Source organism: Carassius carassius, chromosome 12 (genome assembly GCF_963082965.1).
Source record: "Carassius carassius chromosome 12, fCarCar2.1, whole genome shotgun sequence".
Classification (NCBI taxonomy): Eukaryota; Metazoa; Chordata; class Actinopteri; order Cypriniformes; family Cyprinidae; genus Carassius; species Carassius carassius.
In genome coordinates, this window is record NC_081766.1 from 13,418,922 (window position 1) to 13,443,754 (window position 24,833).

The following is a 24,833-nucleotide window of genomic DNA, read 5'->3' on the forward strand; positions in this document are numbered from 1 at the left end:
ACTCAACCCCTAGTTGCTCCAGAGGCATGCGACCTCTGACATATATAGCAATTGTAAGTCGCTTTGGATAAAAGCGTCAGATAAATGTAAGTATCTTATATAATTTTCTTATATAGAAAATCAATCTTTATCTTTTATATTTAGTTATATTTATTATTCTTACACTTAGTAAGAAGAGCATTTTTCCAGCGTGCATCAATGAAGTGTTTAAAAAGGGGGAGGAGACCGAAAGAAACTGGGTTTATCGAAGAAAACCTACTCCATAGAGTAAGTTACCATGGTAACTGACTCAGAGTATAAGTTAGCTCTCTTTCAGAGATGGGCTTGACTTAGCCTGCTTTCTCGGGTTTGACAAACCTCCCATTCTGAAACAGAAAACCTAGAGTTTCCCTCATTTCAGGGTTAACATACTCATACGTAATCGCATACATCCGAACGCTTGCCGAAATGTCAAAACAGACCGGTATATCTCGTTCAACTGGGTATTTACGTTTTATTACTGAAAATGATAAGACAGTGTTGATGTCAATACTGTACCATTCTCCTTGTTTTAAAAGTACTGATGATCTGAAGGATTGCCTGGTAAACAAGAGGAGAAAAAAAAAAAAAAAAACAATGGATCAGGCTTGCCTCTCTGGGACTGGATATGACCTTAATTTCACCATGTTCCTGTCGCACAGCCAAACTGCACAAAAACACAGTGCAGGCAACAATGAGAGAACACCAGAATATGGATTTTTTTTAAACTAGGCATAAGAGATCGGGTGGATGAAAAGACCATAGACATCAATACAATTACAAATCAACGTGTCCGAAACATTGCATCAATCCTGCAGTGCAGTTGGCAGAGGGAGGGTGCGCTTGCACAAAAAAGGGCATAACTCAAGACAGCTCACACTAACGCTCTATACTAAATACCACTACTAAGGATGACTCCAGCAGTGTTAGGTTTTCTGGGTTGTAACTTTTTTGATCTGTAAGATAACTAAATGTTCCACTCCTCGTGTTAATATAATTTCAATATTTTTTCTTTTTTTTTTCCTTTTCTTTTTTAAATGGTAAAGTACACAAGCTGAGACCAGAAAATAGCAGGGCGTTGCCGCGGTGGGACCTTAGTTATTCGGTCTCGCTCACTCTGCCAGCTTTCAACCAAGAACAAATATATCTTATATGCAAGTTTACTGGTAATAACATTATGTTATAATAATTTTCCTCATGCCTTGTAAATTAGGAAACAAACAATCAGAGCCTGCTGCACCCCCCACCCAGCACCTCCTCCCCTCCCCCAAAATAAAAAAAGGAAAAAAAAGACCATAATGATTGGGGAATTTATCTGACTTTTAAGAACCCCTCTTCCTAATATGTCTTTAGGCCCAGTTTCGACCTGGGTGAAGAGGATCCAGTCTTGTCAGAGAGCCAGGATGGGTCTGGCCATGTGGAGGCTCAGTTCTTCAGGCCGTGGTTTCAAAGCTGGCCCCAGTTTTTTTGGGGGGGTTTGGGGGGTCTTGGATGGACCGGGATGATGTGGGCCTCTTTCACGTGGTCATTTAAAGGGATGATTCTCCAGGGGTTAGTGCAGGTAATCATCCACTGATGCGAAGGCGCAGGATCCGCTGCCTGTGCGAGCCATGAGGGACAGACACTGAGCTGCCTGGCCGACGGCGAGTGCCAAGGGAGGCTGCTTTGGCAAGTTATGAGTCTCTGCATGAGAGAGAAAAAAGGATAATTAAATGCTACATATGCATGTTAAATTGTTTGATGTAAGATTAAGCTCTAGTAAACAGTAATAGACACCACCATTCAAACATTTTTAAATTAATTTCTTTCATAACATTTCAGCAAAGATGCATTATATTGGCCATAGGGTACGACAGTCAGCGGAAGTGAGAAAAAAGGTTATTACGTTTGAAATACATACATACAAAAACACATGGATTTGCTACAGAAGGCCTTTATTCACCCCTGGAGCCATGTGAGGGACATTTTAGTACAGATGTGCAAACTTTATTTCACGTTTTCTGGACTGCTGAGAACCAACGCCTGCTTACCCCCTTTGAAAGGCTTGGAGGGGCCAAGACAATTTTTTAATGTAACCCCGATTTGATTCGTCTGAAAGAGGAAAGTCACAAACGATGAGATGGGAGTTTTTTTGCCTCACCCTACCTTTCTGAACCGAAGTACCCAGATGAAGAGCTAACTGCACTTGACCTTTCCAATGTGACTACGTAATGTGTGAAGTCGAGCTAGTGCAAGTAGGGATGCAAACAATTAATTGATTATCGGTTAATTGTCAAAAAGAGATGGTTGGTTAACTGATTTAATGTTGGGCTGCGTGCAGCTCGTGTGCAGAACACGTGCGAGTGACAGTGATCATATATAAATGCATCATCATTAATTCACAGTGTACTAATTAAGCTTTTAATGTGATTTAAACTTTAAAAGTACATTTAAATAGAAACACAAAAGTTCTTCAACATGAAAAGCAATAGAAATGTAGTAACTAAGTCATTTCATCAGATAACTGCGCTTTGCAGGGCTGCGGGACACATGACAGGTAGTTTACATTATAAATAATGGTTTAACATTCAAATACATTGCGAATATGAAAACATTGGATTTGTGCCGAATGAGACAGGAGCAGTAATCTTCAAATGAATTTAGCCAGAGCCTCGCTCGCTCGTCCTCGTCTGCAAGCAAGCACGTGCGGTCATGATCTAATGCACTGTATGTCGGATTTTTTAAAACAAATAGGCTAGGCCTACCGGAATGCAAAAATTCAAAATATTACATTTTCTATAACAGAATCCAGCAGGATCAAATTAATGTGAGCAACAGTGTGTTGCTGCAGCGGCGCCGATGGAAGCAGTTCACCTAAGTGTGCTTAACTGCTTAGAAGCAGATCTTTTAGAAGTGGTGAATGCCTCACTTCTTTCTGGGACATTTCCAAACTCCTTAAAAACTGCAGTTGTTAAGCCCCACCTGAAAAAGAGCAATCTTGAGAACACCATTTTGAGCAACTTTAGACCAATATCTAATCTTCCTTTTATAGGCAAAATTATAGAAAAGGTAGTTTTTAATCAGCTGAACAAATACTTAAACTCAAATGGATACCTGGACAATTTTCAATCTGGTTTTCGACTGCATCACAGCACAGAGACAGCACTCATTAAGATAATAAATGATATTCGCTTAAATTGTGACTCTGGTAAAATATCGGTGCTGGTATTGCTAGATCTCAGTGCTGCGTTTGACACTGTCGATCATAACATACTACTAGAGAGACTGGAAAACTGGGTCGGGCTTTCTGGGATGGTACTCAAATGGTTCAGGTCATACTTAGAAGGGAGAGGCTATTATGTGAGTCTAGGAGAGCATAAGTCTAAGTGGACGTCCATGACATGCGGAGTCCCACAAGGGTCAATTCTTGCACCGCTCTTGTTTAGCCTGTATATGCTGCCACTAAGTCAAATAATGAGAAAGAACCAAATTGCCTATCACAGCTATGCTGATGATACCCAGATTTACCTAGCCTTATCTCCAAATGACTACAGCCCCATTGACTCCCTCTGCCAATGCATTGATGAACTTAATAGTTGGATGTGCCAGAACTTTCTTCAGTTAAACAAGGAAAAAACTGAAGTCATTGCATTTGGAAACAAAGATGAAGTGTTCAAGGTGAATGCACACCTAGACTCTAGGGGTCAAACAACTAAAAATCAAATCAGGAATCTTGGTGTGATTCTGGAGACAGACCTTAGTTTCAGTAGTCATGTCAAAGCAGTAACTAAATCAGCATACTATCATTTTAAAAACATTGCAAGAATTAGATGTTTTGTTTCAAGTCAATACTTAGAGAAACTAGTTCATGCCTTCATCACCAGCAGGGTGGACTATTGTAATGGGCTCCTCACCGGTCTTCCCAAAAAGACCATTAAGCCGGGCATACACGGTGCGAATTCGAATGGTCGGAAGATCGTATGTCCACGCACACGGCACGAGAGAGTTTATCTGAAAATCGTAGGGACGAGATGATATACGACACGATTTTACAACCTGCGAATTCCAGAAGCAATCGCACGAAGTTGATAGACGCATTCGACTTGAAGCACCGCTGCACGCACAGAAGGATCACTGTATGACATTAAAGTACCGCGAGAGCGATAAGAGAGCACACATATCCAATGCATTCAAATCGCTCTCGCGGTACTTTGATGTCATACAGGTGATCATTCTGTGCAGCGCTGCTTCAAGTGGAACGCGCCTAATATAACTACTCTCCCTCTCTCATAACTGCATATAAAATATTGATATGAGCCGTGACTGTTTCCTACAAGTAACTTACAGGTTATTTTTCAGCGATAGGAAACCGGGACGTTTGGTCACCCTGTGTGTGTGTGTTCTTGTATATGGTTTATAAATATCTGAAATAGGTATTACAATGTAAACATGGTTTGTGAGGACAATTCCTGTGCCCTCGTAAACCAAATGGCTTTAAAAAATACTATACGGTGTTTAATAGAAATTTTAAACATGCATTTTCCGTGATGGATAGAGGTAGTGTATGGGGATATACAATATAGAATACCGTTACGTCTAAGGAGAGTCCCTGTAAACTACATATGCGCGTGTGAGAGAGAGAGAGAGAGAGAACTAAAAAGGCATTGGAACACGTTGCTAGAAACATCATACAGCGCTCGCTGTTCATGTCAGACTTCAGGGAGTTTATCCTCCTGGTCAATAGTCCACAATCGCCGTGGCGCTGCCGTCTTCGCCTTTCTTCTTCTGTGGTTTTCCTAGTTCGTGATTGGTCAACTTCAAATAAATCAACAAATCGGCTCGTTCAACCGCACACGTCACAAATTTAAACCGATAGCTCACAAACTTTTTAGACATGTTTAAAAATTATCGGGAGGTCGGGAAGTACTCATAAGCCACTCTGCTCGGCTCGTAATTCATCGCAAATGATACGAGCCGCGACCATACGAGATTTCCACACGATTGAAAAAAAATCACATGCGAACTTGTACGACAGCAAAAATCGCGTACGCCCGCCTTTAGACAGCTGCAGCTCATCCAGAACACTGCTGCCAGGATTCTGACTAGAACCAGAAAATCTGAGCATATCACACCAGTCCTCAGGTCCTTACACTGGCTTCCAGTTACATTTAGGATTGATTTTAAAGTACTTTTACTCGTATATAAGTCACTAAATGACCTAGGACCGAAATATATTTCAGATATGCTCACTGAATATAAGCCTAACAGACCACTCAGATCATTAGGATCGAGTCAGTTAGAAATACCAAGGGTTCACACAAAACAAGGGGAGTCCGCCTTTAGTTACTATGCTGCCCGCAGTTGGAATCAGCTTCCAGAAGAGATCAGATGTGCTAAAACACTAGTCACATTTAAATCTAGACTTAAAACTCATCCGTTTAGCTGTGCATTTATTGAATGAGCACTGTGCAATGTCCGAACTGATTGCACTATATTTTCACTGTTTTTTTTTTATTTTATTTTATGTAAAATCATTTTCTAACTGATTTAAATTAATTTTAAATAAGTAAATTTTTTAATAATTGTAAAAGTTTTAAAATTGCTTGTTTTATTCTTTTTATTATTTTTCTTCATTATCATTTTACTTTCTTTTATGTAAAGCACTTTGAATTACCATTGTGTATGAAATTTGCTATATAAATAAACTTGCCTTGCCTTAATGTGCAGCGCATTCACAACCGTGCCAAAATAATTTTATTTTAAATGCCATAATGTCAGTTGAAAACATTGCAATTGTGTTTTAAAATACAACAACGAGCACCACAAAACCATTTAAAGAGGCGCATTCAGCGGTCTCCGTGCCAGAAAACAGTCAACTAAATAAATTACCTCAAATGTATGGCGCACTCTCTTCATTTTATCAAAAGATCATAATCACATCTATTCATTTTATAATCCTGCTACTACCATTTTATTCTGACTAAAACCCCTTTAATTCAAGTGAGAAAACGTTTTGTGTGTGTGTGGCTTTTGCACATCCTGTCATGCCAGTGACTGCTGCCTGCAATAGATGCAATTTGCAGCATTACGTTTAACGATTAATCGATTAACCCTTGTGCGTTGTTGGGGACGTTTTCGTCCACTAGGGGGTAAAGTTGAGTCTTATTTTGGCCACAACTTTCTCTGTGTTTGAGCTAATGGAATGATTTTTGGTGACAAATCTTATTTTGACCCATATTTTGGGAAAATGCTTTGAAATTTTTCAAAAACTCAACGGTACACTGTGGGCAAATTCACTACCCTTTCGGGATGTTCGTGGATGAAAACATCCACTAAATTAAACAGCTGTAAAAATGTATCAGATAAATATTTTTTTCAATTTTTTTGCATAAATCTATTAATCAACCTCAGTCCTGATCAAAACTTAATTTTTAAAAAAATTCCAAGATTTTAACTTTTTAATTACCAAGTTCATAAATGATGTCACTGATTTGGGAAAAAAAACACACAAAATTACATATTTTCAATATAAAAAGTGATTGTGGACTGGATTTTTTTACCTTTTATCACAGTCTTGGGTATAGACCCACAGATTTGTTGGCATGTCAAAGATAAGTAACAAGATTGGCTTTGATGCATTGTTAGTTTTTGTGCAGCATTAGATTTAAATTTTTTCTCCCTAATTTGCTGTTGGTGGCTGTTTTTGCCCCATTGACTTCCATTATAACAACATTTTTTGATTGCAAAGCCATGACACCATATAATCATGCATTCTTGATTGTTTGTGGTTTTCACTTTTGGGAAGAGGTAAAAAAATGTATTTTTACAGTTGATCACTAGGTGGGACCATTAACCCTTTAAATAGGCCTGTGCAAAAAAAGGCTTGGTTTCTGGCTTGTATATGGAGTATAACAGCAAATTATAGTGTTTGTGTGTGTGTGAGATTATTGATTGTTGGTGGTTTTTCCCTGTTGGGAAGAGGTAACATTTGTTATTTTTTACAGTTGATCACTAGGTGGGACCATTAACCCTTTAGATAGGCCTGTGCAAAAAAAGGCATAGTTTCTGGCTTGTATGGAGTTATATAGAGTATAATAGCAAATTATAGTGTGTGTGTGATAGAGAGAGAGAGAGAAAGAGAGGGTGTGAGAGAGACCTTTGTGCACTTACCTTGATGTACAGTATTTGAAAAAATCAAAATATGCACCTCATGCTCTCAGAACTGCATGGAGTAAACAATAAAAAAAGAAGTGTGTTTATGCACCTGCTTTTTTTTTTGATGGTGAAAAGTACAGATGGCCTATAAGTGAAATGCTCCTCTTTTCTTGATGGTAAAGCCAGTTTAAAACCTTAAAATCCTGTAAAAAATCTACTTCGCATCAAATTTATGAACATAATGTATTATGAACCAAAATGCAATACCAACTTCAAATAAGCTGCAGCTCGCTGGAGGGGTCACGCTACATAATCATTTCTAAAACTTTGGTTCAAGTCAAGCCCTTTCTCGTGTTGCTTGCTGCTCTTCTCACCATTAAATATCCAGCATGATGGCATGCAATTGTTTAAATCCACGTACTTTTCAGTTTCAGTATCAGTTACCACGAGAAAACAACAAAAGGTGCTAATATAAACTCACAATGTGATAGAATACTAGCGAAAAAGTTATAATATTAACCTTTAACTTCATACCGAAGTACCAGATAGCCAGACAATGAAAAAATATCTAAAAATTATTTGTGTTTGGGACGCTATGAGCACGGAGACTGTAGTGTATATCGTAAGTTTGAAAGCAATTAACTTAAATTATCAATATGAATAAACAGTGCTCATAAACGGCTGCTGAGGTCATATTCTCAAGTGAAGCGAGTTGAGGCCTGGACCCGGAAACATCGCTTCTTACGTCATCACTTAACAACCCAATACATTCACCACCATTAAAAGGCAGCAGGTGCATAAATACACTTTTGTTTACTCCATGTAGTTCTAAGAGCTGAGGTGTACATTGTGATTTTCTGAAATACATTAAGGTAAGTGCGCAAAGGTCTCTATCACACACACTCTTTCTCTCTTTCTCACACACACACACTCAATATAATATGCTGTTATACTCCATATAGCTTCATATACAAGTCAGAAACTAAGCTTTTTTTTGCACGGCCCATCTAAAGGGTTAATGGTCCCACCTAGTGATCAACTGTAAAATTAACAAATTTGACCTCTTCCCAAAAGGGAAAACCACAAACAATCAAGAATGCATGATTACATGGTGTCATGGCTTTGCAATCAAAAAATGTCGTTATAATGGAAGTCAATGGGGCAAAAACAGCCACCAACAGCAAATTAGGGAGAAAAAAATTAAATCTAATGTTGCACAAAAACTAAAAATGCATCAAAGCCAATGTTGCTACTAATCTTTGACATGCCCAAGACTGTTATAAAAAGTTTAAAAAAAAATCCAGCCACAATTAGTTTTATATTGAAAATAAGTCATTTTGTGTGTTTTTTTTCCCCAAATCAGTGACATCATTTATGAACTTGGCAATTAAAGAGTTAAAATCTTGGATTTTTTAAAAACATTTGGTAGTTTTGATCAGGACTGAGGTTGATTAACAGATTTATGCAAAAAAAAAATATGAATCTGATACATTTTTACAGCAGTTTAATTGAGTGGATGTTTTCATCCCAAACAACTCGAAAGTGTAGTGAATTTGAACAATCCACAAGGGTTAATTGATTGTTAATTTAAACGACAATCGATTATGGAATTAATCAATATTTTACATCCCTAAGTGCAAGATGTGCATTTGTGGTTAAAAATTTAACTGTTTCACTAGATAAGACCCCTATTCCTCGGTTGGATTGTGTAGAGTCCTTTGAAGCTGAACTGAAACTGCAATTTGGACCTTCAGCCCATTGGCCACCATTGAAGTCCATTATATGGAGAAAAATCCTGGAATTTTTTGCTCAAAAACCTTAATTTCTTTGTGTCTAAAGACATAAATATCTTGAATGACCTGGGGGAGAGTAAATTATCCGGAAATTTTCATTCCGGAAGTGAACTAATCCTTTAAGTACTTTTTATAACTGTTTTTAAATACAAAACAGCTATTTTAAATTTGAATAATATTTAACAATATCACTGTTTTGACTTTATTTTAAATGGTAGTGTATATGCCATATAAATATAATCTAAAACACAAATGAATATCATAGTGTGGCAAACTGTAGACAGTTCTGAAGCTGCAATCATCAAATTTTAATTAGAGCAGCAAAAACAAATGATAAGTGAAAAATGTATATGTACTATCATGTTGTTCCTGACAATTAGCATCTAATTACTTAGTTTCGGGAAAAGAAGGCTTTTTTGGCTCAAATACACTGAGTGCAGTATTCAATATTGTACGGAGCCTGAACAAGAGAGAGGAGTTCAAATATATGAAGACTAATGCTGTACCTACCTAATATTGCACTGTTGAGTGTTGAGCAGACAGGCTCTCTCTGGATGGAGTCTAGCTGGTAGCCCACAGGACTGTTCCAGGGATCTGAATATGCCAGCAGACTGAATGCATCCTGCCGGAATGGAGACAGTAAGAGGATTAAAACATATTATATATATATATATATATATATATATATATACACACCTCCATGTTTGTAAAATTCCTTGTCTGTGTCAAGGGTATGCATATGTTTTTCTAAATAATATTTGTGATTACAGGTACAAACACCACCTATATCCAACTTTTACAATGAGTGTATATTGAAGGCAGTACCTTGAGCATCTTCTTATTGGCTGAGTTTTTGCCCCGCTCACGGCGCAAGTTTTCACTCATGCTCTGTAGCTCTCGGCCGAACTGAATCATTCTCTCAATAGCTGCCTGGCTCCCTCCGCACAACTGCCTCTTAGACAGAGCACTATCCACTTCTGTGCACAGAATATTTAATTCAGTTAAAATGGTGCCCACGATTCATTTCCATAAAATAATTGAATGAAGTCACACGCACGACACCCTTTGACCCACAACAAATTGCATTGCAGATGCACAGGAATTTAACAGAAGACTGAGCCCAATTAATGTTCTCACCCATATCTGCATCACATTCCTCCAAGTCTATCCCGTGAGTAGAGCTGCCATTCAGAAATCCATTTGAAGAGGATTCAGACACTCCGTTTGAGAAGTGATCGACCTCCATCTCCACCTCAGTACTGCGAGGAAGAGTTAACATTTACACAACAGGCTTATTTTGTGCTTTACAGTTACTATGTTCTTATATAATTTGTCCTTTAGAATGAAAGTTGTGATGAAACAGAAGTTGTAACAGATCTTATCTTTTGTATTATGAAGGTACATCAGAGTGGAAGAGATTATTGGGGGGGGGGGGGGGGGCAGTAGGGATTTGGTTCTATCTATGGATTTTGAGATGTGGGCATTGCACTCATGAATGAATGTGAGCTTGTGGAACGGAAGATTTGGACTAAATAATTGAAGAAAGCGGTCATTTCAGTTATGACTTTTTAAATATACATTTACAGAGGCAAAAACAAAATATGCATGTTATCATTCTATAACATGCATGAACAAATAATAGGGATTTTTTACTTTTATTTCATGTCAACTTTTAGGATATTTCACTGCACTATGGAACAAAGACCATACCTGATGATGGTCAGCTGGCCCCGACTGCCATTCAGGACACCAAGCTCGGGGCTTGGTATGGTAGGCGGACATGACTTGTGACTATGGGCCGAGGTGTGGCCTTTACTTGATGAAACACCATTACAGTAATTACCATCAAAACCTGGAAAAAGAGGGAAGCACAAATGATTAGCGATAACATCTATTCATGATCAACAGGTCATTCTGGTCTAGAATTAGCCTTGATTTGAAAATGATAAAATCAGCAGTTCTCAACCTTTTTGACCTCAAGGCCCATGTCTGTCCAAGACAATATTTGTCTGTTAAGCCGACATGTACATGTGGTACTTCTGTTGCGTTAAACGTGATTTCATTTCAATTATGTAACTCTTTATTTTTGGTATTTTTCAGCATTTTAATCATGCAAACATAACTCAATTTAAATAATTTAAAAACTTTTAGGTTCCCCCTGGTTGAGAGCCACTAATCAAAATGGCTGTTTGAATGAAGACTACATAAGTGGCTAATGCACCAGGTAGTTACAAGAACTCATTTATAGGAACTAGCAACCATGTTTTCCCTGGAGCCATTTCCATTGCTTTCGTACCACCAGTTCATGGACTTAGTACTGAATATGTAAACTGTGTTTAGACAGCTTTTTAAAAAAATGGTGGGTGCCAGAGTTTCATATGGCATACGTTCGGCTAATCAAGTACACTTACACCTCTGGTAGTTCCTATTGTGCTGGGTTTCACCCTACTCTGAAGTAGGAGCTTATTTAGTCCCCCCCCCCCCCCCCCCCCCCCCAATTTTTTTTTCCTATAATTAAAAATGTTCCCAGTTCCTGCGGTGCGAGCACGGCTAAAAGCAGGTACTTTTTGAAACTACTTTTTTTTTTCTCTGATGCAAAAGCCCCGATTTTTGTAAGATCTTTTTGGTAAGTTTTTTTTTTTCACCCATGCTGGCAGAAAACAAAATGGTGGATATAATATGTACTTGTCTGGTAGGTCTGGGAGCTGCTGGCTTTGTGAACAGGGCTGTTGAAGAGACGGGGGGACCCTGGATAACTATCCTGTGACTTAGGGCTCCTCCCACCGAGACACCTGACCTCACTGTCAGTGCCATTCACCATCTCAATGAACTGCCTGACTCTGGAAAGAGAGAGAAATAGATACATTGTGTATATAGTGTCTTTGCTGAAGATGTGCTAATTCCTGAAAGACGGCACACATCACACTTACTTCAACATAAAGAGGAGGTCTGGGTTTCTCTCTAACAGGTTTGGGTAAAGCTCTTGAGTGGTCTCTATGGCCTCTCCCATTCTGCCAGATAGGACTAGCTTCTGGATCTCTGCAATCACAAACATGACATCATTACTCAGTACTGAGTTGAGAATGTTCAAACCTGAATGTTGCATGCTGACGTGCATTGATGAATCATTCAGATACATTCAATTCAATCACTGGATCAGAAACGGTTAATAAACCGTGCCAATACAATTTCATGTTGACTTTTACATTCAGACAGACTCAAAATAGCCTATTTGTGTTATCTGGGAAGACTCACTCTGTCTATTTTTGATAGAAGCGAGTTCCTCATGTACGGCTTGGTCAGTTGATTTGGCAAAGGCCTCAGCGGTGGCACAGTAACTGTGGTGAACCAGATAGGAGGCCACCATTCTAATAAGAGAGAGTGAATATGTCAGAAAAAGATGCCACTTGTACAACCATTCATTACTTTTGGAAAGGTTTTAAAAACTAGACACTGGTAACTAGGTTGAAATAAACCTTACAAAAATACTCCAAATCAAAAGTTCTCACTTCTGAATCATGGCCTGCCATTCTCCTTCTCTCTCCCCAATGGGGAAGCAGTCAATCTGGGCTTGGATCTTGGTTCTCCATTCACGCATGTAATCCTCAATATCAAAGACAAATGGATGCTGGCCAAAATTGGCGTCCACGACCTCCCCTGGGGTCTGTAGACCCACTGTGGGATAAAGGTTGGGCTAAAAGCAAAATAAGCACATTTTACTAAATATGGATTATAGTTACTGGCTAATTTAACAGTTTTTTTTTAATTGTTAATGATGTGCATGTAAACATAATGTCTAAAGACTTTTTCATAAAACAAATGAGACTAGCTTAAAATAAATTATGGAAAATGTTGCTTAGTTTAATGTCTATCACGGCGTTCAGAATGAGATGGATTAGAAAAAAAGATTTTAATCAGATTTAAAATGTTTCTTCTTGGTCAGATCAGGGCATAGGCACATATTAGTCATTTTCTGATGCTTTCTGAAGAATAACTCTGGGAGGTTCTGTGCTCATAGTCCAATAGAAAAAAAGGTCAGGGCTGCTAAACTGACATGCTTCACAGAAGTACTCAGATTAGCATGAATGCTGGTTACCAGCCAACTTTGTTTTCTGCTCAATGGATTATTGTTTTAGCCCCAAACAGGCCTCTGTTCAGTTAGCGAGAGCAATGCTTGGGGGTTGTCAGTCCAACAGCTTGAATGATGAAGAAAGGAAGGAAAGACTAAACAATAGCAAAAGGCTTCCTCTACAATATCTGAAAATATTACAATAGAACGAAAAATATACAACTGATCAATCACCCCTTGACCCTCAGGCAGACAAAGACAAAAACAAATCTATAAAGCAACAAATGATGTGTCAATGCAAGTTCAATATTTAGACAACACTTTAACAAAAGACATGGATATAGTCGGCTTGTAAACAGCATACATTTATCTAATGAAACTATCAGAGTATACACTACATAAAACTATAATGAACAATAATATAATAAAACTAAAATAATCAAAATATACACCACCATTCAAAAGTAATTTTGAATATATATATACATATACATATATATATATATATATATATATAAGGGGTGTAACGATACGCGTATTCGTATTGAACCGTTTGGTATGAGGCTTTCAATTCGGTACGCGGTACGCATTATGGACCGAACGGTTCGTTGGACTAATTAATTATATTTGGGAAAAAAAAAATTGTGAAATATAATGATATGCGTTCAACAAGGTAGCCCAATAACCAAAACGACGTAACACAACAGTTTTAAACATTGATAATAATAAGAAATGCTTCTGAAGGATCATGTGACTGAAGACTGGAGTAATAGCTGCTGAAAATTCAGCTTTGAAAATATATAGAAAACTGTTATTTTAAAATACAATAATAGTTCACAGTATTGATTTTTTTTTTTTTACCATATTTCTGTCAAAATAAATGATCAATTTGACCCTAGACTTTTGAACGGAGGTGTTTAATATAATATGGCACCAAAATCTTAATTTCAAACCCTGCGGAGATGAAGAAAAACAGACACTTACTGGTAAATCTGTAAAAGCTATCCCTGAAAAAGAAGACAAGGAAGAATTGCATTAATATTGAAGTAAAATCAAGATCAGAGTAGGAAACTGTGGGAATACATGGTGTTAAAATAGCCAATGCTTCATATCTCCTATAAACTACTAAATAATCCTAAATGAAAAATATTCTGTTCTTAGAGATATTAGTATACATTAGCATATATAATGTTCACTGAATTAATGATCAGTAATAAGAAAGAATGTATTAAAGAAAGTATTTGATCTTAATGTGGGATTAAATTTTTTACTACCAAGACTGTGGCCATTTTTGGTGTAGAAACAGGTATTGTTGATGAGGTTCACACAACAGCCAATCACATCGCCTGTTGTAAATGTGGGACCATAGGGCTGCCCAGTGCCAGATGAGCAGAAGGAGTGCCCGTCGTCACCATGGTATCCATATGAATGTTTGTCCCATCCTAAGGGCAGAACATTGTGCACATATTGGTGATTTTTGGAAACAAAGAACCACAAAAACTCTAGGAAAGAGCACCAAGCTCTCTAAACTCTCATCTCCCTGGCAAGCTGTAGTCAAAGAGTAACCACCCAGTGCGTGTCAAAAGGTGGAGGATCAAGTTAACAGCTACTAGCTGCATCTAAACTACAAAACCTGTCCATCTATAGTGATCACAGACATTTTAGACACAAATGACCTGAAAACATGACATAGCTAATGTGTAACTAGCAATAAAAGCCCAGTGACACATCAACATCCGAAAGTCGATTTACCTGGAAGTCTGTTCATGTTGACCCCTTGAGCTGACAGGCCAATCCCCATGTACCTGCTCACAAAAACAGCATTTATTTGATAAAAAGTTCTGCTTCGAGGAGGTTAAAATTGCTGAAAAGTATTTCAAATCAGTGTTATTTTAGTATCACTGATAACTCATTTTGTATTTAAAGATTTTGCAAAGTATTTGGTAATTTATTTTAAAAAATTTTTTATTATTTTAGTACATCAAGTTAAATAACAAAAATGTTTTGTTTGTTTGTTTAGTTAACTATAAGAACTCTGGACTGAACAAAAGCTGTCATTTTTCATGGAACAGGTCACTTTATGAGTGCCACCATGTTGAGATCATATGACCAGCATTACTAATAATAATTATTTCATCTCTGTAAACTTCATATTATCCGACATTTTCTCTCACAGAATAAAGTAATCAGTGCTGACTTGTAATAGAGTATTACAATTATATTATATTATATATTATATATAATATATAATTATATATTAGTAAAGAAAAACTTTGGCATAATGCTACAGCCAAGCCACTAGGTGACAATAAAAGTCCAGGAAAACTTAAGAAAAAATACTGAGTGCACCTTTAAACTTTTCCCTTTATAGTCATTTAAGAAAATAAAGAATCTGTCACATACCCATCTCGTCCTTTACTGATGATTTTCACCTCAAAGTAATAGACACCGCAGGCAGCTGGAATAGGATGTGTTGCACGGACAGATGCCGCATCTTTTGGGGTCTTTCCATGACCTGAAAGACATAAACAATCATTTACAACTGCTGATGGTTTGTACCACTCACAAGGAACACCAGAACATGTGTAATGTTTTAACATTGCAAAAAAATTATTTTTTAGCTTTGAGAGTTTAGGCTCTCACACTTTTGGCTGATGATATCTGCCTGGCAACAGAAAAACACTGCACATTAACTGTGATATTTAAAAATGGCAGTATATTTCATGTGAATATGTACTGCTCTAAATTTGGGATTTCATATTTATTGCCATTTTTATTAGCAATAGCCAAAACAATATCAGAAATTCATAAAATATTTTTTTTTACTGTTATTAACAGTCAATAATATGCCCCCTGAAATAGATTTTTCTTACAAAAAAAAAAAAAAAACAGCATGTCACTTTCTCAATTTCAAAATTCTCAATTTCTGAACAAACACGGCAGTTAATTATAAAACCAAACCAACATCAAATACAAAGGTAGAAGTAAAAGTACAAGATATAACATGAACACAAAAATAAGCATATGCTATATAGCTCTAACTGTGTATCAATAAGGAAGAGTTTGATGTTTTGAACTTGTTGGCAGTGTTTTTTATTTTTATTTTCACTGTTTTTTTCAAAACCGCTTCATATTAGCTATATATTTAAAGGGATCGTTCACCCAGAAATGAAAATTTGATGTTTATCTGCTTACCCCCTGGACATCCAACATCATTACACATCAATGGATCGTCACTAGCCGCATGGTTTAATTTGGTTTTGTTTGTGTATGTCTTTTGTTTTGTTGTATATTTTAGCCGTGTTTTCCATCCACTTGCACTATATGACTAACAGACGTTTGAGTTAAATATCTCAGTTTGTGTTCTACTGAAGACACAAAAGCCCTTTCACACCGAGATTCCAGATAATACACAGGTAATGTCTCCCGGCAATTGCTCCTGGATCGTTAGATTTTGGTTCATTCACACTGCCAGTGATTTCCCGGAATCTGTGCGTGGGTTAGAGTCCCATAAAGACACATGACATCAGGATGTGACATATAATTTATGTGTCGAAAACATTAGGCATATTAACTTTCACTTAAACTGGCAAATGATCTCAGCTTCAGCGCAGATAGTGAGGAACTACCTTATCTCTGCTTCATTACAGTTTGCACATATTTTTTCATCGCGAGTTTTGATCTGCCTTCAAAACACCCGGTAAAAGAGTCGCACGATAATGTGCGTCATCACTACGACACACCCTTTATGGCATTGGTTCTGGCTTTTGTTCACACAGAGATCGTTCAGGGACTGAACCCAGCAATGTTACTAGGTCCCCAACCTGGGATCAATCCCGGAATCAATCCCGGGACGTGTTTGCTTTCACACAGAAGGTGACACGGCAGTTTTCTGGGACCAACGTGCAGTGTGAAGGGGCTAAAGTAACCTACATCTTTGATGCCCTGGGGGTAAGCAGATAAGTTCTCAATTCCAAAATTACTTTTTGCTGTGAAATCTGATTGAGATTTTTATAAAGTGAACATGACAATAATCTTTATGTCATTATTAATATTTCAAGACAAGCCATTACTGGACTAAAGCAAATTAGGTTAACTAGAAAATCTTTTTTATTGTGTAAAAATGTATGTATCAGTTATCATAAAACAGATTGTTGAGGAGCATTTATTTATATACATCTCTTAACCATCGAGTTGGATTGCATTATGCTTTTCCCCCCAAATTAAAACTACAGAGGACCAATCATGAAACTAATTTAAATATCATCTTACAAAGCCATATAACTTTCCATTCACCAAAGAATGCTAAAGAATGCTGAAAAATAAAACAAAGACTTCCACAAAAATGTTAAAAAGCACAACTGTGCTATATGTCCCAACGAAGCCATATGATTTGGACATATAGCTAATGTGACAGCTGACACGTTTCCGTAGTGTGTTATACGAAGAAAATAATAATCTAACTGCTTTATATTTAAGGTATCAGAATTTAACCTTACTTTTTGGTCATTTAAATAATAAAAACTGCACCAAATTGGGGGCTCTACATACATTTTTAAGGATTTTTTATTTTTTTTATCCTTTTGTACAAGCTCCATCTTCTCACTATATCAGACTACATGGGTCATAGAATCCTGATGTATCAAATATAAATATATATATTATTTAACACTATTATTTAGGTTAGGGCTCAGGCTCAAGAGTTAAATATATGGTGCATTTACCACTTTTGGTAACATTACCCCCGATAATCATTGTCTTATCACTTATATGTAGCTTGTAAATTTATTAAGTCATCTTGGCCTACTGGTAATTTAAGGCAGTCTACCTGAAACCTACCTGTGCTCAGCACTGACTGGCCTAATTAATTCTGTGGCCTACCTTTATGACTCAGCTGAGGGAAATGGCAGAAACCTCACTGGATTACTGAGGTGTATTTAATATCTCAATATGGTAATACAATTATACATATATTACAGCTTTTTATCTCCTGAATTCCTAGTAAAAGCCTTACATACTCGCGATGGCAGAAAACCTGCCTCTGCAGATAACCACTCAGAGGCCTTGCTAGAGCTTCTGCGTCAGCCTCGATGTGCCTGTGTGTATTAAAACAGCCTTTGTACACAGATCATGTTGTCAAAAGAGCTGACAATGACTGCATTTCAACAGTGAAACTCCATACAGTAGGCACTTCCGGAAATGACTAAAGCATCTTTTTAGCTCGCTGCTGAAACTCACCACCATCTCCTTGCTACAATACACGAACTTAATACTTTCAAACTTAATACCTTCACCGTTCATTTTCAAAGACTAACGTACATGTTATATATATGCACACACAAACACAGATTGTTATGCATAAAACTTCAATTAAGAGCAGTAACGTTAGTTCAATTACTAGACAATGCTGACTGCTAGGAATGGTGCTAAATAATGCTAAAGGGAGGCTATTTTTATTCAAACATGTCGCAGTTACGTTAGTTAGTTATTAGTAATCAAAGTTTCTAGTCAATTCGTTTACTTTAATCGGCTAATGTGTTCAATTATCAATCTAAATCGTTCCTTAATCGTTCGTAACGATTTTAGCAGTTTGTGTGGCTAAAAATAGGTTTGATTAACAGACGAATATGAGTAACGTTACGCAGAAGCTAACAGAAGTGTATTTTTAGATCGTTAATCATAAGTACAACTTGAATCGAGCTAACCTGGCTAATACCTTCAACATTTAGCTGGTAAACAACTCGGTGTTTGTGATCATTTGCTGCTGTTAGCCTCGGTTACCTTTATAATGCACCCGGAGGTTGTTTTGAGACAGGCCGATGTAGCTGAATTTGTCTTTGGGGCTCCAGGATCTGGGCAGTGGGGTCTCCTGCTCGTTGACGGCCGGGTAAAGGCTTCTAAGACGCTGGTTGAGCTCCTTTTCCTGCTCGCTGAGAGCCAAGTCTCCGTGGACGACAACCGACATCAGAAACCCACAGCCCGATGACGGTCCTGACATCGCGATCCGATTCCTGCCGTCGATACCAACAGCTTGCCAGCTATCTTTAGCTGGACAGCTTTCTAACAGTGTCCAGTGGCTAAAGAGACCACTGTCAGACACCACAGGAGAAGAGCCGTTGAGATTTCGGAGTTATTTTATTCGGATCGACCGCTGGCTAGCCAGCCAGCTAGCTAACTGCGATTAGCCAGCAAACAGCCTCTCTGATAGAGTTAGCAAGACGCTAGACAGAATTAATCACGCCAATACCGCGAAACTGCAGCTTACAACAACATAACAGACATCCAGAAAGTTGATCCTTGTTATTTAAGACGACATCCAGCCGATCGAACAGACTAAATAGGCTAAAAGGGACAGAAAGACAGCAGCAGAAGGAACCCCGATCTTTTGTTTGTTGTTAGTGTGAAATCCAGCGATCTGATTGGCTCTCTCAAGGTCCAGTCATACTTCCCCGAGCACTTGGTACATGACAAGACACGAGCTATCAATAACATCCTCCTTCTCGCTTGGATTGTTATCCATAGTTCAGATGGCTGTGACAGTGAGAAAATTTATACATACTTACATATTACAACGTTTCCTTTATTTATTTAATCATTTTCATATATCCTGGGGCAATATAGTTATGGTGCAAATTATGGTCCCCTTAGGCATTGTTGAGAAAAATGTCTACTTCCCACCCCTCGATGTCCCAACACACACAGAAACTCACAACACCTATTGAATCATCAGTTTTTCTTTTTTTTTAATTGTCCATGCAACATAAACTACGAATCAAACTATTTTAATTGTCCCCCCTCAGCGGGGTCAGTGCATTTCATCTTGTTCAAGCAGCATCAAAAGTTTTACGAAACACAATATAAATCACAGCTTTATATACAAATGTGAATAATAGTGTTTTCCCCTACAAACCTTCACATTTGCATGTGTAGAAGTGGAATGTTATAATGTATCAAGATCTGAAATTTTGCTTTTCCAGATTTTGCAACAACTTACACGACTTACGTAATGAGAGCTGCATCTGATTTATTTTGGGAGGTAAAGTTTTTTTGCAACCTGTATAAAGTACATTCCTCATCATTCTTGTGATACACATTAATGGTGCATTTGTAAATTTCTCATGAAAACATGTTCAGACATGTTTGTGTTTTACATACCTTTTTGTTCCAAGTGAAACAATGTCAAACTAATAAACATGATTATTAAATGTTAAAATATATGGCCTACCCATGACTCGGAATGTGGTATGTTTAAGTGCTTTATATTGCAAACACTGTTAACACTACAATAAGGTTCCATTTGTTAACATTAGTTAAGCACATTAGTTATTAATCTTAAGTTGTATTTTATTAACTAAAATTAACAAATTAATTATTAAATACTGTAACAAATATATTGCTCATAGTTAGTTAATGTTATTTAATGCAGTATTAATGTTAACTAATGGAACCTTATTGTAAAATGTTACCCAAACATCCAATGACTAACAAAGTTATTGTACTGTATGTTAATTATTAGAGAAAATGAACATCAGCAAACCTAGAGTGGATGTCGTTATTGACCTGCACATTTCAGCCACTCCAGTAAAAAAAAGGCACAATCAACAATCATAGACAGTTATAAAAATAAAGAGAGAGAGAGAAAGAGAGAATAATTTTTAAGTATTCTAACATGATTAGAATTTTTATGATACTAAATTATATGTTCACTTTTATTTTTTGTATTTCAGTTCAGTGTACATTGTTTATCCAATAAACTGGAAAATGTACGAGTTTCCATAAACTGGCAGTACCATTAGCACATCCAATCATTGTATCCATACATAACAGTTACAATTATTGCTTTGGTCACTATGGTGGTACACAGTCCCAAAACTCATGGCACAGGCATTGGCAAAGGCCGTACACCATGACGATGAGAAGACTAACAGGTACCAGACTGACCATCAACACCCCCATCGTGGTATTCTGCATGATGAGCAGATAGACACCTAAAGGCAGCGAGCTGAAATACAGCAGCCCCAGCAGCCAGACCAGGACGCGTGCTAAAGTCTGGCACAGCAGGACTGCACAGTTCCAAACTGTCCATCTCTGGGTAACAGAGGCCATGGAGTCCTGACTGGAAGAACGGTAATCCCTACCCGAAACTGGAATAATAGACTCCTGCCGAGGCTCCATAATGGTGATCACCACATAATTGGAACGAATCGAGGTGGGAGAAGCTGAGGCCGAATGTCCCACCAGAGAGTTAAGGTGTCTGGGACTGAGGAGAATCTCCCCTTGGTTGTCATTAAGGTTCTGGTGCTTCTTTGTCTGGATGGAGAGCAAGGCCGACACCAAGTTATACTCATCTGGTAGACTGTCCACGTCTTCTCTGGGAAGGTCTGTGATGTAGCGGCAGAACGGACAGACCACTGCATTCGGAGAGGATTCGCCTAAATCAAGGATTTTGACAAGGCACTTGGCACAAAGACAATGGCAGCACTCGAGGACCTTGGGCCGTCGACTTGACAGGCTGTAAGCACAGTAGCAGATCTTGCATTCCAGATCCTCTGTGGTGGAGCAACCCACCACATCCTCTGTGAACTGTCCCATCATGTCTCCTTCTTCTCAACGCTTTCTCATCGGCTGGTTGTAGTCAAAGCTGTGTGGGAACATGGTTGCAAAGCAGCTGTTGGGCCACTCCTGGTGTCTGTATGGTGTCCTGTAAAGAACGGAGCATTGCCTGTACTGTGCCACGGTGGCTCTGGACGGGTTTGTGCTGAGGAACATTTCATGCACTGTGTGGAAGGGTGGGGAGAGGCCACCACCGAAAAGATAACTGTTAACACAGCAATAGAGAACAAACACTGCAGCAACAAAGCAGGTCCTGTAAAACCAGGGCTGGAATTTTCTAGCCAGGGCTTTTGTTGCCACTGAAATTCAGTCCAATTAGTGGCTCCACACTTCTTTCTGGTGCACAGTGCTGTCTTTACTCACTTGATGCAAGATTATTCCAAAATAAAGAGAGTATATTTGTCTGAAATCATGTTAAGTTCAGAATATACAATAATATAACATATTTTAAATGAATTTAATACTTGTTCCAAGCTGTAAATTTGAATACCAGCCAGTTCAGAAGTACACAGTTCACAGAGTAACATAAAAAATTAGGTCATTGCTGTTCATTGAGCCTGTCTCTCAAAGGCATGTATTACTGAGATTTTACCATGTAAAATGAGAATTTACTTACATCTGATTGATATTTATTTCGAAATATAATTATTTTTATTTATATTGCTCAAATAATTTTAAGGCAACGTGATGTTTCAGTCTTGGGGATGTGTTGGGGGGAAAATACTTCTTTTTTTTTTTTTGCATGTTACCTGTTTGGATCTGTAGATTACAGTAAATATCTTTAAAGGCTCTTTCTCTCTTTTTTATCATGCACCTGAGCCAGAAATCTCTACTTCATCTGCACATACATGCACCAAATTTTACAATTGTTATTGAATCTATATTGGGATTGGGATTTGTTCATATAATATTGAATTGTATGCAACATTTTATTCCTAAAAGCATTGTGAAAATGTTTCTGGATGTGATCCAGAATCTCCTCTGTAAAAACCTCTGACTGCAATATGTCAGCAAAATGAAACAAGAAGTTTGATCCTGACTTGATGCAATATTCAGGTTTCTGTTCTGGAAATGTATGCAAACTAGTGCATATTTAATTAGATAATGTCTAATTTGCACAAACATAGCAGAGCTAAATATTTTCAGTTCTTCATGTAATCAATCAACTGAGAAAGTATAACAAAAAATAAGACAGTCTAAGTTTGTGTCTCAGTAAACTCTTTTATCCTTTATCAAATGGAAACAAGTATTGCTTTGAAGTTTCACAACAGTGGCATTTATTTGAGGGTGATTGTGATTTTCCTTCATTTCTCACAGATCCTAATGCAGTTAGAGAAAATTGTAACTGTAATGATATTAACTTAGCGATAAAACAATATACAGTATAATTGCTTTAATAATTATTTATGTAATTTGCCTTAATATGGTAATAATTATTTTAAGGCTGTCAGAAATGATATGTTTTAAAACAAAAATCCTTTTTACTAAGATATATTGAACAGCTGACAAGTCAAGAATAGTCATCATCTGACTATAGAGGTGCTGGTCATATAATTAGAATATCATAAAAAAGTGGATTTATTTCACTAATTCCATTCAAAAAGTATTACTTGCATATTATATTCATTCATTGTACACAGACTGATATATTTCAAATGTTTATTTCTTTTAATTTTGATGATTATAAATGACAACTAAGGAAAATCCCAAATACAGTATCTCAGAAAATTAGAATATTGTGAAAAGTTTCAATATTAAAGACACCTGGTGCCACACTCTAATCAGCTAATTAACTCAAAACACCTGCAAAGGCCTTTAAATGGTCTCTCAGTCTAGTTCTGTAGGCTACACAATCATGGGGAAGACTGCTGACTTGACAGTTGTCCAAAAGACGACCATTGACACCTTGCACAAGGAGGGCAAGACACAAAAGATCATTGCAAAAGAGGCTGGCTGTTCACAGAGCTCAGTGTCCAAGCACATTAATAGAGAGGTGAAGGGAAGGAAAAGATGTGGTAGAAAAAAGTGTACAAGCAATAGGGATAACCGCACCCTGGAGAGGATTGTGAAACAAAACCCATTCAAAAATGTGGGGAAGATTCACAAAGAGTGGACTGCAACTGGAGTCAGTGCTTCAAGAACCACTACTCACAGACATATGCAAGACATGGGTTTCAGCTGTCACATTCCTTGTGTCAAGCCACTCTTGAACAACAGACAGTGTCAGAAGCGTCTCAAGACAAAAAGGACTGGACTGCTGCCGAGTGGTCCAAAGTTATGTTCTCTGATGAAAGTAAATTTTGCATTTCCTTTGCATATCAGGGTCCCAGAGTATGGAGGAAGATAGGAGAGGCACACAATCCACGTTGCTTGAGGTCCAGTGTAAAGTTTCCACAGTCAGTGATGGTTTGGGGTGCCATGTCATCTGCTGGTGTTGATCCACTGTGTTTTCTGAGGTCCAAGGTCAATGCAGCCGTATACCAGGAAGTTTTAGAGCACTTCATGCTTCCTGCTTCTGACCAACTTTATGGAGATGCAGATTTCATTTTCCAACAGGACTTGGCACCTGCACACAGTGCCAAAGCTACCAGTACCTGGTTTAAGGACCATGGTGTCCCTGTTCTTATTTGGCCAGCAAATTCGCCTGACCTTAACCCCATAAAAAAATCTATGGGGTATTGTGAAGAGGAAGATGCGATATGCCAGACCCAACAATGCAGAAGAGCTGAAGGCCATTATCAGAGCAGCCTGGGCTCTCATAACACCTGAGCAGTGCCACAGACTGATCGACTCCATGCCACGCCGCATTGCTGCAGTAATTCAGGCAAAAGGAGCCCCAACTAAGTATTCAGTGCTGTACATGCTCATACTTTTCATTTTCATACTTTTTAGTTGGCCAAGATTTCTAAAAATCCTTTCTTTGTATTGGTCTTAAGTAATATTCTAATTTTCTGAGATACTGAATTTGGGATTTTCCTTAGTTGTCAGTTATACTCATCAAAATTTAAATAAATAAACATGTGAAATATATCAGTCTGTGTGTAATGAATGGATATAATATATACGTTTCACTTTTTGAATGGAATTAGTGAAATAAACTTTTTGATGATATTCTAATTATATGACTAGCACCTGTATACATCTTATATGATATCCACCAGTGTCAGCAGCTGTTATTCATGTTTTAATTGTAAAAAATTGCATAG

At 37.7% G+C, this 24,833-nt stretch overlaps 2 protein-coding genes across 2 annotated transcripts; both read right to left on the reverse strand.

The window, feature by feature from the left end:
- Positions 1–468: 468 nt before the first annotated feature.
- Positions 469–19,444, reverse strand: LOC132154847 (ran-binding protein 9). The gene is made up of 14 exons (XM_059563559.1): positions 18,796–19,444; positions 15,418–15,529; positions 14,767–14,819; positions 14,289–14,456; positions 13,999–14,021; positions 12,455–12,639; positions 12,201–12,313; positions 11,876–11,984; positions 11,631–11,785; positions 10,656–10,797; positions 10,083–10,204; positions 9,771–9,922; positions 9,456–9,567; positions 469–1,701 (listed from the first exon to the last, which is right to left on the reverse strand). The coding sequence occupies exons 1-14, from the start codon at positions 19,010–19,012 to the stop codon at positions 1,571–1,573; spliced, it is 1,794 nt and encodes a 597-aa protein (XP_059419542.1). The 5' UTR covers positions 19,013–19,444; the 3' UTR covers positions 469–1,570.
- A 911-nt stretch (positions 19,445–20,355) lies between these two features.
- LOC132154848 (E3 ubiquitin-protein ligase RNF182-like) lies at positions 20,356–21,960 on the reverse strand. The gene has a single exon (XM_059563560.1). The coding sequence runs from the start codon at positions 21,607–21,609 to the stop codon at positions 20,863–20,865; it is 747 nt and encodes a 248-aa protein (XP_059419543.1). The 5' UTR covers positions 21,610–21,960; the 3' UTR covers positions 20,356–20,862.
- Positions 21,961–24,833: the final 2,873 nt, after the last annotated feature.